At 37.3% G+C, this 16393-nt stretch overlaps 1 protein-coding gene across 1 annotated transcript in view; it reads left to right on the top strand.

The window, feature by feature from the left end:
• Positions 1-183: 183 nt before the first annotated feature.
• LOC136247962 (hemicentin-1-like) overlaps positions 184-16393 on the top strand; it is a 55006-nt gene continuing 38796 nt past the window's right edge. Inside the window, exons 1-10 of the mRNA XM_066039781.1 lie at positions 184-384; positions 594-700; positions 765-1044; positions 1123-1432; positions 11515-11781; positions 11833-12099; positions 12160-12420; positions 14336-14602; positions 14654-14920; positions 14981-15241. Coding sequence (XP_065895853.1) covers positions 184-384; positions 594-700; positions 765-1044; positions 1123-1432; positions 11515-11781; positions 11833-12099; positions 12160-12420; positions 14336-14602; positions 14654-14920; positions 14981-15241 — 2488 coding nt within the window. The remainder of the gene's footprint in view (positions 385-593; positions 701-764; positions 1045-1122; positions 1433-11514; positions 11782-11832; positions 12100-12159; positions 12421-14335; positions 14603-14653; positions 14921-14980; positions 15242-16393) is intronic.

The following is a 16393-nucleotide window of genomic DNA, read 5'->3' as shown; positions in this document are numbered from 1 at the left end:
GTACATCAGTGTGTTAATATTATAAAATAATGGTATAATGGTAATACCCTCCCGCCCGCATCATAATAATTAGAAAGGCTGGATGAGAAACTAATAATCACCGAATAGGGGCCTAATAAAACTATGACTAGTCAGTAAGTGTAACTGCTTTATTGTAGTGTTTGAAAGAGCTATTGTCGGGCCATGGCAATTGTTGTCGGAGCATCACCAGAAACAGTATCATTTAGATCTCGAACGTCATTCCAACCTTTGCTGCCAAAGAATAATAAGAGAAGACAAGGCAGACCACGAACGGAATCAGCACCTCCAGCTGTTAACACTGAGATTTGTGGTAAAAAGCGTAAACAATGGACAGATAAGGATATGGAGGCTGCAATGAAGGCAGTGACTGATGAGAACATCCCTACTTTATGAGCTGCTAAGAAGCATGGTGTCCCAAAATCCACTTCGCATTACGGAATTTAAGGGAAAGTAAGCCATGGTGACAAACCACACTGTTAAAAATGAAGTGCTATGGTAGCACCTCTAGGTGTTATTTTTTTACTGGAGCAGTCAAAATTTAGCACTTTGAGGTGCTACCATAGCATTTTTAGGTGCTACCATGGCACTTCAGTTTTAACAGTGCAGGACCCAAGTCATTGCTGCCAGCAGTTGAAGAGGGCGAGTTTGCCAACTTTTTGGTGGAGGTAGGACAGGCTGGGTATGGACAGACCAGAAAAGAAGTACGGTACATTGCAGGGAGTGTAGATGTAACAGAATAATAGAGGAGAAGGTGAAATAAGAGCCACAGTATCAGCAGATGTAACAGAGAACAATGGAGGAGAAGGTGATTTAAGATCCACGTTAACAGCACATGAAGCAGAGAACACTGAAGTAGAAAGTGAGCTGAGAGCTACGTTAACAGCAGCAGACAGAACAGAGAACACTGTAGTAGAGAGAGATGACAAAAACGCCACTGTAGACCAATCTCACAACTTGAGGTATATATCAAAGTATTTAGTGCAGTTTGTTCCAGATGCTAAGCCACAGAAAACAGAGACTTCTGTAAGAATTTCAGGAGCTAGGGTCTTGACAAGTGAAAAGTGCGTTTCTATCCTTAAAGAGCATGAAGAGAAATGAAAGCAGCAAGAGGAGGAAAAAGAAAGGAAGAAAATAGAAAGAGAACAAAGGGAAAAGGCTAAAGAAGAAGAACAGAGAAAAAAGAAGATTCTGGTTGCAGAAAAGAAGGCCCTAGCAGCTGCTAAGAAGGCAGAGAGGAATGCTACAGGACGAATCAGTCAACAGCGAGGCAGAAAAAGGAACAGTGAGAATGAACCACCTCCACTTGTAGCGAAGTTTCCAAGAGTAAGTGCTGCTGATGAAGCAGCCTCCTCTACCCTTTCAGTGTCTGAGAGCTATGATGTTGCAACAAATGAAAGTCATAACACATGCTGTGTGTTTTGAACCATTTCAAGGTGATGATGAAGTGGAAGATTGGGTGCAATGTGCTTGTAACAGGTGGCTACATGAAGTTTGTATGAATGATATTCTGTATGATAAATATGGCAGAGAGCTCTTCTGTCCACATTGCTCACTGTAGATCATCCAACTGACTTGTTTAACACATGATTTACTAAGTCATTTAATAATCATTTTTTTGTGTGCGTATTTTTAAAAAAAATCATAACTCGTGTGTTACGTAATGTCCAGACTCAAATTTTTGTTTGAATGTCGGTTATACCTTTAAAATTATGTGGGATTTTTCTCAGATTTTTGTGGGTTCGGATAAAGCATAATAGCCGTTGCAATACCAGGTTCCAGTAAATGAAACACGCAAGCCTTATGAGTTTCCGTTAATCGAGACGTGGTGTTGGTAACTGAGTATTTTGGCTGAGACTCTATTCAGCCATTACTGCTCAAGGAAGGCAATTATGGACAGCAGATTTGGGATACTTGAAGACGATGTCAGGTCAAATAATCCAGCTGAAAAGGATGCGTAAAGGACGACTGAACACGAAGGTACGTCCTGTGGTAATAAGCATGTCGATAATTGATTGCTTACGATACCACCCAAATATAATTTAATTTAGTGGATTATTACACAATAAAAATAAACCATTAAATATCATTGATAGGGTAGTATCATTTCAAAAATGATAGATCAGTACACATAAACATAATTTACAGCACATTAATGTTGCTTGTCAGTTTAACCCGGTCAGCAGGTCTTACCCTGTTGTGAGCAGGTTGCCACCATCAACAGATGGTGGTTGTTTTGGTAGATGTGCAGGGTTCCATGTATTCTCCTATTAATTCTCAAATAGGCCCCTTTTCAACAATAATATTTTACATGATGTATACAGCATGTTTTACTACAAAGGCTTGGAGGTAGGAATGCTTGGAGATTCTAACGTTCTCTGAAACCACAAGAATTTCCACAAGCCACAAAGTTCCTAATAGAAACCCTGCACTGTCACACCCTGAGCTAGCCTCAAGATGGAAAAGAAAATGGAAAAAATGGGGGATTTACTAAGCTCCCTGCTGGGACTGTCTGTGGTGCATGCTTCACCTCCAAACTCCCCCATTATTAATTTTATTTACGTTTTTTTTTTTTTTTTGGGCAATACATTACCCCACCAAACAATCCCTTTGTGATTATCATCTTCTAAAAATACTAATATGAGATAGTTGGTAGAGGGGAGTGGTATGGGTGGGACAAGATTCGTTATGCCATGTAGCACCATGTGTTCTAACACCTCTCCATGCGCTTTTTTCTTGTAACACATGCGCAATGTTATTTTCAAATTATTGCCAACCCTTCTCACGTGTGTGCCTGCCCAATCTTCCCCCCTAGTCATGGTGGAGCTTTGGGTTAGTCACTATCATAATACACACACGCATGCTTGACTGCAACATTAACCTAGTTTAACTAGTTAAACTCCATTAAAATTGTTTGCTACAATGGATGCAGTTTATGAAGTGATATATCATACCCCTATATGGGTACCTGGGGACAAGCATTGAATCAAGACACACGGTAGCGTGTCGTGCGGCCCAAGAAGCCGGCGCGCCACACCCGTGAGTATATTGACAGGAAGAACGAAAACGTCATTTTCACACCTTTGTACCTCAGTGATCACTTATCCGATTAGAACCAAATTTGTTACACAGTTGTCCGCCAGCCAGGGGAGGCTACATTCCAATTTTGAAGGAAATCGCTCTAGCCATTTCCGAGATACGAACTGCCAAAGTTTGGTTTTTTTTCTTCGTTTTTTTTTCTTCTTCTTCGTCTTTTCGCACACTTGCAAAAATTGCTATAACTAGCAAACACGTACTCCGATCGCCATGAAATTTGGCACACAGAAAGGGAGTCCAAAGGCGAATCCTAGCATCACATTTGGTACAAATCCGATGAATGGTTCAGCAGTTATGACCGATTATTCGCGTAAAACAAGATCGATTTGTTGTCACGCCTACAGGGTAAACCGCTTCATGGAATGAGTTGAAAATTGCTATGTAGATGGAGTAACCATCGTAGGAGTGCCGTTTGGTGGTTTGAAAGGAATCGAGATAAAGACCAAGAAGATATGACACAAAACCCAACCTGTGTCACAATTACGCGATCGAATTTTATGAATAAAAAAGCATTAGATTTCACGCCTACTAAGCAAACCGCTTAGAGCAATGAGCTGAAAATCGGTGTATAGCTGGAATAATCTTCATAGAAAGTCCTTGCAGTAGTACAGAAGAATCGGATTACAAACCACTGAGTTATGATTCTAAAGCCAACTCCGTGTAGCAAATGCGAGATCGAGATACTCTAATAGAACAGTCACCCTAATAGAGCATTCAGCTAATTTATTTACTCCATTATAGAATTTTATTACATCACAAGTTATTCTGTAGGGAGTTCAGCTGCAAACAGTTAATCTTATAGACAGTTCAGCAAGAAGCAAGTCACCATGTGAAGAGTTAAGCAAATATACCACTATAGAGATTCAGAACATTACAAGTCACACTGAAGAAAGTTCAGCTATAAACAAGTCATGCACCCTGTAGAGAATTCAGCTACAATTAAGTCACTCTCTAGAGAATTCAGCTACACAGAATTCAGCTACACACAAGTTACTGTGGAGAGAGTTCAGCTACAAACAAATTACCCAGTAGAGAGATCAGCTACAAATAAAACACTTTGCAGAGTGTTCAGCTACAACAAATCAACCTTTAGAGTGATCAGCAATGAAAAAATCAAAACAAATCTACCTGTAGAGAGATAAGCTAGAAACAAATCACCCTGTAGAGAGTTCAGCTACAAAAAATCACCCTGTAGAGACATCAACTAGAAACTAGACACAATGTAAGGAGTTCAGCTACAACAATCACCCTGTAGAGAGTTCAGCTAAAACAAATCAACCTGCAGAGAGATCAGCTACAAACAAATCACCTTATAGACACTTCAGCTACAAACTAATTACCCTGTAGAGAGATCGGCTACAAACAAATCAACCTGCAGAGAGATCAGCTACACACAAATCAACTTGTAGAGAGATTAGCTACAAACAAATCACCCTGTAGAGAGTTCAGCTACAAACAAACCAACCAGTAGAGCGATCAGCTAGAAACAAATCACCCTGAAGAGAGGTCAGCTACAAAAAAATCACCCTGTAGAGATATCAGCTAGAAACAAATCACCTTGAAGAGAGGTCAGCTACAAAAATCATCTTGTAGAGAGATCAACTACAAACAAAACATTTTGCAGAGAGTTCAGCTACAAACAAATCAACCTTTAGAACGATCAGCAACAAACAAATCAACCTGTAGAGAGATCATCTAGAAACAAATCAACCTGCAGAGAGATCAGCTACAAACAAATCAGCTTGTAGAGAGATCAGTCACACACAAATCAACCTGTAGAGAGATAAGCTAGAAACAAATCACCCTGTAGAGAGTTCAGCTAAAACAAATCAATCTGCAGAGAGATCAGCTACAAACAAATCACCTTATAGATAGTTCAGCTACAAACAAATTACCTTGTAGAGAGATTGGCTACAAACAAATCACCCTGCAGAGAGATCAGCTGCACACAAATCAACTTGTATAGAGATCAGCTACAAACAAATCACCCTGTAGAGAGATCAGCTACAAAATAGACGCAATGTAAGGAGTTCAGATACAAGCAAATTACCCTGTAGAGAGTTCATTTACAAACAAATCAACCTATAGAGCAATTTGCTAGAAACAAATCACCCTGAAGAGAGGTCAGCTACAAACAAATCACCCTGTAGAGAGATCAGCTACAAACTAGACACAATGTAAGGAGTTCAGCTACAAGCAAATTACCCTGTAGAGAGTTCATCTACAAACAAATCAACCTATAGAGCAATTAGCTAGAAACAAATCACCCTGAAGAGAGGTCAGCTACAAAAAAGTCACCCTGTAGAGAGAAACAAATCACCCTGAAGCGAGGTCAGCTACAAACAAAACACTTTGCAGAGAGTTCAGCTACAAACAAATTAACTTTTAGAGTGATGAGCAACAAACAAATCAACTTGTAGAGAGATCAGCTACAAACAAATCAACCTGCAGAGAGATCAGCTACAAACAAATCAGCTTGTAGAGAGACCAGTTACACACAAATCAACCTGTAGAGAGATAAGCTAGAAACAAATCACCCTGCAGAGAGTTCAGCTACAAGCAAAACACCCTGTAGAGAGTTCAGCAACAAAGAAACCACCATGTAGAGAGTTCAGCTTCAAACAAATCACCTTATAGAGAGTTAAGCTACAAACAAATTACCCTGTAGAGAGATCAGCTACAAACAAATCAACCTGTAGAGAGATCAGCTAGAAACTAGACACAATGTAAGGAGTTTAGCTACAAGTAAATCAGCCTGTAGAGAGTTCAGCTAAAACAAATCAACCTGCAGAGAGATCAGCTACAAACAAATCACCTTATAGACAGTTCAACTACAAACAAATTACCCTGTAGAGAGATCGGCTACAAATTAATCAACTTGCAGAGAGATCAGCTACACTTAAATCAACTTGTAGAGAGATTAGCTACAAACAAATCACCCTGTAGAGAGATCAGCTAGAAACTAGACACAATGTAAGCAGTTCAGCTACAAGCAAATCACCGTTTAGTGAGTTCAGCTACAAACAAATCAACCTGCAGTGAGATCACCTACAAAAAAGCACCTTGTACAGAGTTCAGCTACAAACAAATTACCCTGTAGAGAGATTGGCTACAAACAAATCAACCTGTAGAAAGATCAGCTACACACAAATCAACTTGTAGAGAGATCAGCTACAAACAAATCACCCTGTAGAGAGATCAGCTAGAAACTAGACACAATGCAAGGAGTTCAGCTACAAGCAAACCAACCTGCAGTGAGATCACCCACAAAAACGCACCTTGTACAGAGTTCAGTTACAAACAAATTACCCTGTAGAGAGATCAGGTAGAAGAATTCACCTTGTAGAGAGTTCAGCAACAAAGAAACCACCATGTAGAGAGTTCATCAGTAAACAGATCACCCAGTAGAAAGATCAGCTAGAAGAAGTCACCTTGTAAAGAGTTCAGCTACAAAGAAACCATCATGTACAGAGTTCGGCTACAAAGAAACCACCATGTAGAGTGTTTATCTGCAAAAAATCACCTGTAGAGAGTTCAGCTAGAAACAAATCACCCTGTAGAGAGATCAGCTAGAAGAGGTCACCTTGTAAAGAGTTCAGCTACAAAGAAGCCACCACATAAAGAGTTCAGCTGCAAATAAATCACTTGTAGAGAGTTCAGCTACAAATAAATCCCCCTGTACAGAGATCAGCTAGAAGAAGTCACCTTGTAGAGAGTTCAGCTACAAAGAAACCATCATGTAGAGAGTTCAGTTACAAACAAATCAACCTGTAGAGAGATCAGCTAGAAGAAGTTACCTTGTAGATAGTTCAGCTACAAACAAATCACCCCGTAGAGAGATCAGCTGGACGAAGTCACCTTGTAGAGAGTTCAGCTACAAAGAAACCATCATGTAGAGAGTTCAGCTGCAAAGAAAGCACCATGTAGAGAGTTTAGCTGCAAACAAATCACCCTGTAGAGAGACCAGCTAGAAGTGGTCACCTTGTAGAGAGTTCAGCTACAAAGAAACCATCCTGTATATAGTTCAGCTACATTTCAAGTCACTCAGTAGAGAGATCAGCTGCAAAAAAAAATATCCTGTGGGGAATAATGGGCATGTAATAAATATATGTATATAATTTGTATAATTACTAATAAAATCAAAAATAATTAAAGTATTACAAAATTAATCTTGTTTAAGTTCTTTTCTTCTTCCTGTGATAAAGAAAAAAACACATGGGTTAAAAAAGCCCCAAAGCCAGCCATAGGTCGGCTTTGCAGTATACAAATACAAAAAGAAGTGATATCTAATCAAAAACAGTCAAGCTGTAAAAAAGGTGCGGCCCCCAAAAAGGCCATGGTGAACAAAGATGTGAAATCCAAGGTGGCGGCCAAGAAATGGCTGTGATGGTAGGTTAATGGTTAAATTTTAATAACAACAATTCAGGTGAATTTTGTGCCACTTGGTCTTGGCACCAAATTCACCTGAAATATTGTTATTAAAATTTAACCATTAACCTACCATCACAGCCATTTCTTGGCCGCCACCTTGGATTTCACATCTTTTTTCACCATGGCCTTTTTGGGGGCCGGACCTTTTTTTACAGCTTGGCTGTTTTTGATTAGATTTACTTAACAAGAAGTTACATTTCTTCCTGAATAGAATGGGGATGGAAACTGTCTGAAAATGGATTGCTTCCTATGTTTTGTTGCAGCTTCAAAAGGTCTTGCCATGTAAGGACTATGCAAATGCTTCTGAACCAACCTGTGCTGTTCAACCCTTTTTGCATGTGTTATATATTGAGATAATGCTTCCTTTTGTGGGTGAAATATTTATAACTACAGTACATTGTTTGGCTTCAGATGTTTTAAACAATATATTACATCTTTGCAAGCATCTCATCATTCAGAGCACAATCACTATTAGGAGCACTATAAAGGTAAGCCAAATGTTAAATTTAACATTTCGAATATCCCATGCAGATTTTCTCCCACTAGCAAATGCTGATGTAGTGTCAAATGGGTGGAAGAAAAGCAAAGCATTTGCCTTTTCATAACCTATTTTGATAGTTATTTATGTAGAAATATATAACGGTAAATCTTTAAACTCCCATTCCTCTGTCAAACCCAAATCGTTTGCTGGGGCAATTACTAAACTAGAACATCAGTGTCCATATTTAGTGGAACATGCCTTGTAGCATGAGCAGCAGGAATTAACATTGTAGTATCAGTCACTTCATGGTTCCAAGGTTCAATTTCTGCTATCAATTCAGTGTTAACTTTGTTCTTTGAAAGAACTCTGTTAAGATGAGCTATTTAATTAATTACTTTGTGGTTAATGTCCACATTTTGTGTTTGGAGAAATATACATAGCAAAGATATTTCTTTTCTTTAGTATTATTGTTACTCAAAAGTAGACCAGTTATAGGTAATCGTGTTATTTAGCACACATCTTCTGGAACCTCCTCCAGCCTTATGAATGTATTGTTTGAAGAATAAAGATCCAGTACAATGTCTAGCCTCTTAACATCTACAAACAAATTGGGAACCAAAAATGGCATCAGATTGTTGTCCGCATATTTCAAAATGTCTTGCTATTACCAACAGCAGATCAGACTTGACTCATTACCTAATGCAAGGATTTGGTAAGCTTATATATATATATATATATATATATATATATATATATATATATATAAGCCAGATGATTGATGGAAAAAGTACAGGACAACTTTTGTGAGGCTTTAAAGCATTTCTAATTTAAAAGTTGATTCTCTTGACTGCCATACAGTAAACAACCTAGCAGAGAGTTGACAATCTTTTTTGAGTGCTGCTGTTTTAAACTGTGTTTTGGCTCCCATTATTGAGTTAAACAAGTTTTGCTGTAATAGCGAGTTTGCCTCTGTGCCTAATTGTTTAGCATAAAAATAATTGACTGCATCTTTATTCAAATCAATCCTTAGGGTCTAGCATCTCCTTACATTACCCAGCTTAATAGAAGTAGTATTAACCTATTTTTCAAAAGGTGGTTGGTAGTGCAGGGATTGTTCATGGTGCCTAGAACAGATTTTCCATCATCCACAAATTGATTTCATTCAGGCAATCCATCTCCATAAGTTGCACTATATATAACTCTATTATGTGTTGATTGCTGAACACTAATACTCCCATATCTTGAATGTGTGCTGGTAGCAGCATCCATAATTAACACAAGTGGATGGAAAAATTAGCAATTTTAAATTTAAGTAGGGACCACAGTAGAAAGAAAAAGCAATGAAACAAGGGAGGTTGCCTACACATGTAACCACATTAGTGCAAATTTATCCCTACTTTAGTCATTGTTATAGCTAAAGCTACCCTGAAACAACTAAAGTAGGGATAAATTTACACCAGTATGGTTACATGTATAAGCAACCCCCGTTGTTTCATTTCCTTTTTTTTCTACTGTGGTCCCTACTCAAATTTAAAATTCCAATATTGCATATCGCATCAAAAGAAGGAATGGTCCAGCTATAAATTGCTGTCTGAAAAGTGAGGTATCTATTATGCTTCATTGTCAGCTATGTCCAGCCTGTTACACAGCATTATGAATCAAGATCTGTTTGAAAAGTGCCTCTGCAATTAAAATAGCTACTATGGAAATTATGGATGATTTCCGTTATGAAGGGAAGCCATCTTGCACAACCTTGAATAGTGAATAAATCAAGCCAGTAGCCTTAGCCATTATTGAGTTACACTTGTCTGAAGGCATCAGTTAGTCAGTCAGTCACTTTAAAATTCTGTTTAATGTATTTATTTTAAAATTCCATAGCAACTTGTCGAAAGTGTTTTGGGTTGATCTGAAGGCTATTTTAGTTTTACCTAACCAATACTGCCTCCTCCTCATCAGGGAAAAGTGAGAGTGGTTTTTGAGTGATGTTTTTCATGGCCATACCCAAACCTTTGTGGACCCTACTATACAGTGATCCACAACAACAAAAACATGATGTTAATCGAATCAGAGTATCAATGTAATTGTTAAAATGTGACCGAATTTGACAAAACAAGGCTTTCACACACATCCAGTGTTATGACTTTGAAGGACAATAACTCGATGTAGGAGCATGCAATCACTGAGTAGTCAAGTTACAGTTTGTTAAAGTCAGAAAATTGAAGCCTTGTTTTGTTAATTTGGTCGCAAATTTTGGCTGCAATGCATTTCAGGTAAAATGCAGCTCTAGTGTGTGTCATGATTATACTGAAAAATACAAGCAATTTACTATAAACATGTTCTTACTACACACAAAATTGTTTTCATGTTCATTTATATGTTGAATGCATGTAGAGCTAAGAAGTGTATGTTTGTAAAGTTTCCTTGGTTCAAAGCTTTTCAAAAGCATTAATAATGGTGGGTTTACCATTGTAATTTTTAATGGTACCCATCCTAACATGAAAATGCATGAAGTAAAGTATCACCACACCAAATTGGTACTTTTATCACAAAGTGAACAATCATATGACTTAACCGCCCCACTATTAGGCGCAGATCTATGTTTATAAATACACTGTATTTTAGACAGCCAGGTGTAATATGTGACTGTCTCTGGGAAAACCGGTCTTATCGCCCATTTAAAAGTACCAAGAAACGTCGATTTTAAATATTCAGCGTGTTGTAGCTGGACAATGGTGGTTGCTATGCATACCAAATTTTCACACATTTTGCAACAATTTCTTACCTTCCTAATCATCCAGTGAAGAAGTAGTCAACAGCTAAGTTTCCTCACCATTTTAGATAGTTTTTATACCGAGGTTGTCTGTATCAGACGAGCTTCAGAAGGTTGGGATGTGGGGGCCCTAGAAGGCGGACAAGATGGTGTTCAAAAATTGAAAAGAAATGTGCTGGGATGGATTAGGCCAAGTTATAGGCCATTCATGGTTCAGAACTGGCTAAAGTGAAAGGAAATTTATAGCACAGGTCATTATCCAACACCATGGAGCTGTACAGCCACACACTGCCATCACCTGGTTGGCCAGGGCTCCATCAAGACCCCAGACCACTTGTACAGCTCGCCACCATGCTCTTGAAAAGCAGCCAGCAAAAGCAGACCACGTTACTCTGGTCGACTGTAGCAATGAAACTTGATAGTCCATTGATTAAGCTTTGTGTTTGTGTGAAAAAATCAAACTTCCTGTCTTGGGCGATAAGAACGGTTTTCGTAGACCCAGTCACATATAATATATGATAACTTTGACCAAAATAGGACATTTAAACTTTCAATCAACATTACTGTGATTATGAAACATTCCAACTGGGGAAAACCTTCCATAACAAAGAACACAATAAATTGCTCCAATTACATTCATGCATGACATGAGACAGATTACCCAAAACACAAGTAAAACAATAACCTTGCAGTTTACCATCCATAAATGTTTATTTAGGTCCTCCAATAATCACCACTCAACCAACTGGTGGAGATGTACCCATAGGAACTAGTACCACTCTAGTGTGTAGAGCTAATGGTCTAGGCTCACTGGTGTACTCCTGGGAGAGAAATTATGGAGGTAGTTGGACTGCTGTTAGTGATGGTAACACAATGTCATACACTACTGATACCACACTGACTATTGGAGAGTACATGTACAGATGTAGAGTGAGCAATGAAGCTGGATCAGTTGAGTCTAATGCTACCATTGTGAATGTGTATGGTAGGTGTCAATAAGACAAGTAATATATTTAGTTCCATGATTTACTAACAGGACGTCCCACTATCACAACTCATCCCACCAATCAGTTGACAACTGATAGGATGACTGTTACTCTGACTTGTGAGGGAGATGGTAGAGGATCAATTAGATATCAATGGCAGACTAGTAGTATTAATGAAGGATCATGGAGTAATATTAGCAATTCTAATAGTCAGAGTTATACTGTGAGTAACTTACAAGAGTCAAAGCAGTACAGATGTATAGTGTCAAATGAAGCTGGTGGGATTACATCAAACTCTGCTATTGTAACTATTTTAAGTGAGTATAACATTAATATAATATTTTCAGCATTCTCATTAATGTACCTGTGACTGTTAGAAATCACCACTCACCCTCAGGACAGAGAGGTAGCACAAGGATCAACAGTCAGTTTAACATGTACATCATCAGTATCATCTGGTGTGACATTCTCATGGACTCATGCTGGTAGTGATGTTACAGGTCAATCAACATCAACTGGTAACACTAGTACACTAACAATTACTAATGTAATGAGAAGTGAGGCTGGTAGCTATGTGTGTACTGTACAGAGTGGATCAATATCAGTGATGTCTGACAGGAGTACTGTGACTGTCTATGGTAAGTGGATGTTAAAGCATGGCATAATATACATAATCCCAAAACTGAAGTATAAAGACATAAAATTGCAGTAATAGCATTTGCAAGTAAGCATACACTGTTATTCTCACATACATACGGTATAAATTACATTAACCATATTGGGTCGGTAGTTCAGTGGCACTGCCACAGCAATAACTGCTCACAATGTAAACTATCATTTGTAGCAATGGAGATACTACCCACAATCGCACCATTTCTTGAATAATTTTAGCAGCCTCCTCACAGTTTTAGGGAAATCCCTACTTGGCAATGTAGCAATGTGGTCCCTACTTGCCATTGTGAAATTGTATAATTCCAAACTCAGAATTTCCATAGATTGCTACAGTGATATGTAGCTAGGGACATCATCTCTTATTTTACTACTGAAACTCTACTTCATTTTTAAACTAACAATAATGTTTGTATGAGTTTGCTAATTTTCTTAGTTAGAACAAAGTTATGGAATACACGAGTGAATGTGACTGCTGTGTTAGAGTATTTGATCTCACCACTCAGCTATGCAGTAGATTGAGGTAGTAGGCATTGCACAAAAACCTTGTTTACTATGTAGTTGACCATCATTGTTGCATGTTTTGTTCATTTAAAAGCAAAGCTTAGCTGGTAACTAATGCCATATTGGCTGAGGAGCAATATTTTCAATGTTTCAATGTAAAGTATTCATGCTTTGCAAAGATTCCTATATTATGTAATATGTGAAGGTTTAAATGTTTCAAGAGTCAAATTTCACTGTTAAATTTCAGAACTTGGAATAGGCAAAAAGTTTCCCCACAGAAGTACTTAAACTTTATGGTAAATTGGTAATACAATCCATTCAATGCATAAAAAAAATTTCAAGACACTGCTTCAGTAAAGTGTCAATGTAGAAATTATTGCAATAGCATGTTTCCCTGGAGTAAAGAAGGTGACTCATTTTTATTCAAGATAAAAAGTGGCAAAGTGTGGAATCAACATTTGTTGAAAGTGCAAAAGGCACATCCCACCTGTGTGTTTGCTTAGTGCAGCATAAAATAGTGGCTATTCTGTTTTATTTGGCCTCTAGCCTTGTGAGTGTAGTCAGACAGTCAGGCAGGCTGGTAGAGGAAAATTCGAGATTAATGAATTTAAAAAAATATTCAGATGCATAAATTAAAAAGTATTTCACTGCTATTTTACATAACCTTGCATCTGTAGTCCTTGAATTCTTAAACCTAATTTAGTTTCATATAGCAATAAAAGAATGCCTCCCATCTTTAACATCAGCCTCTTTTATTAAGTAGGTAAAATAGGGGATACTATAAAAGAAAAGTTAAAAAAAAGAAAATGCATAAAAGTAAAGTTTTTATAGTTGAATTTTTAGTAATTAACTACTATACAACTTTGAATAGCTATACATATGTAGCTAAGTATAACATAAGCAAGATCCCATTCTTAAAAAAAAAGATTTACACTTGCTTTAGCTACATGAAAATAGCTACTATATTACCCTGTTTCAATGATTATTTTAATCGAAACCCTATTATTGTAAAATAATACTTGCAAACATCCTATAGCTAATTCTGTGATTGTTATGCTCACAAATATAGAGACCGATAATTATTAAACTTATGCCAGCATAATTATTAGGCACAGATCTGAGTTTATAGATACACTGTATTTTGGACAGTCATCTGTAAAATCATATAGATAACTTTCACCAAAATAAGCTATATAAACTTCCAGTTAGCATTACCGTGACCATAAATACTATGAAAAATTCCAACCGGCGCATGCCTTCCAAAAAAACAAACAAACAATAAATTGTTGCAATTACATTCATGCATGACATGAGACAGATTATTCAAAACACAAGTACAACAATAACCTTGCAGTTTCCAATCCATCCATGTTTGTTTAGGTCCTCCAGTAATCACCACTCAACCAACTGGTGGTGATATACCCATAGGAACTAGTACCACTTTAGTGTGTAGAGCTAATGGTCTAGGCTCACTAGTGCACTCCTGGGAGAGAAATTATGGAGGTAGTTGGACTGCTGTTAGTGATGGTAACACAATGTCATACACTACTGATACCACACTGACTATTGGAGAGTACATTTACAGATGTAGAGTGAGCAATGAGGCTGGATCAGTTGAGTCTAATGCTACCATTGTGAATGTGTATGGTAGGTGTCAATAAGACAAGTAATACATTTAGTTCCATGATTTACTAACAGGACATCCCACTATCACAACTCATCCCACCAATCAATTGACAACTGATAGGATGACTGTTACTCTGACTTGTGAGGGAGATGGTAGAGGATCAATTAGATATCAATGGCAGACTAGTAGTATTAATGAAGGATTGTGGAGTAATATTAGCAATTCTAATAGTCAGAGTTATACTGTGAGTAACTTACAAGAGTCAAAGCAGTACAGATGTATAGTGTCAAATGAAGTTGGTGGGATTACATCAAACTCTGCTATTGTTACTGTTTTAAGTGAGTATAATATTATAAAATGTTTTTCAGCATTCTCATTATTTTACATGTGAATGTTAGAAATCACCACTCACCCTCAGGACAGAGAGGTAGCACAAGGATCAACAGTCAGTTTAACATGTACATCATCAGTATCATCTGGTGTGACATTCTCATGGACTCATGCTGGTAGTGATGTTACAGGTCAATCAACATCAACTGGTAACACTAGTACACTAACAATTACTAATGTAATGAGAAGTGAGGCTGGTAGCTATGTGTGTACTGTACAGAGTGGATCATTATCAGTGATGTCTGACAGGAGTACTGTGACTGTCTATGGTAAGTGGATGTTGAAGCATGGCATAATATACACATAATCCCAAAACTGAATTATGAAGGCATAAATTGATGGCCAAAATCATTACAAAAATAATTTTCGTTACAACAGTGTTGAAAGCTTGACCAAACATATAGCACTACTAGCAAAATACACACTTTTACAAATTACAGTTATTCCAAATAGGTTGGCAAATTTGTAATCAGTTTTATGTTTGAATTCCTACCTCATCTTGTTGTAGTATATTATTTCTATGGCTATTATTTGGCTTCACATCAATGCAGTAATGTCAATTGCTATGACCATATGCTGTAATTTCCACATACACATGGTATAAATTAATTATATGCAAAAGCCATATTGCATGGGTAGTTAAAGGCACTGACTGGGCAATAGCAATAACATGTATATATGTGGAATTGCTCATAATTTAAACTTTTTTGCAACAATGTAGATGCAACCCACAATGAAAGCATTTCTTGAAAAGCTTTAGCAGCTCCCCCGGGATTAGTGTTAAAAATGATAAGTATAGTTATATGGACATGATTGTTTTAGTTTATCTTTTATCATGTTAGATGTGCACTTTTTACTGCCATGATTTTGCATGGGATCTGGTGCAATAAAATTTTAATTTAAATATTAAGTGGTTATCCAGTGATAAAATGTAATGAAACAAAAGATGATGGTAGCTATATATAGTATGAGGGAAAATGCCTACTTGGCATTGTGGCAATATGGAAAAATCCCTACATGGCAATGCGGGAATGTTTAATGCCAATGTAAGGACTGCTTCAATGCCAATACTACTGGTAGAGTTCTCGTGAAAATGCATTGAAAATAAATTTAAAAAACCTCTGAAATGTTGAAAACCTTCTGAAAAGTCCAAATTTCCATGGGTAACCAAGAATTTTCATTACATTTTCACATACTAAGCCTATGAAAATCCAATGAAACTTTACCAATTAACATTCCATGAAATTATTTTTCATAGAATTTTCATTGATTATTTTGTTGATTTGTCCAATTGAAAATAAAAATTCATTGTGGCCATCAATGAAATTTATAGGTTTCTTTGAAAATTTCATACAGCCAAATTGCAAGAGCTAGGAATTTCATAGCCACCATCATCCAATTTTTTTTTGTTAATTTTTAAT

Source organism: Dysidea avara, chromosome 2 (assembly GCF_963678975.1).
Source record: "Dysidea avara chromosome 2, odDysAvar1.4, whole genome shotgun sequence".
Taxonomy (NCBI): Eukaryota; Metazoa; Porifera; class Demospongiae; order Dictyoceratida; family Dysideidae; genus Dysidea; species Dysidea avara.
The sequence above is the reverse complement of the archived record's forward strand: the minus strand, read 5'-3'. Positions and strand labels throughout refer to the sequence as shown.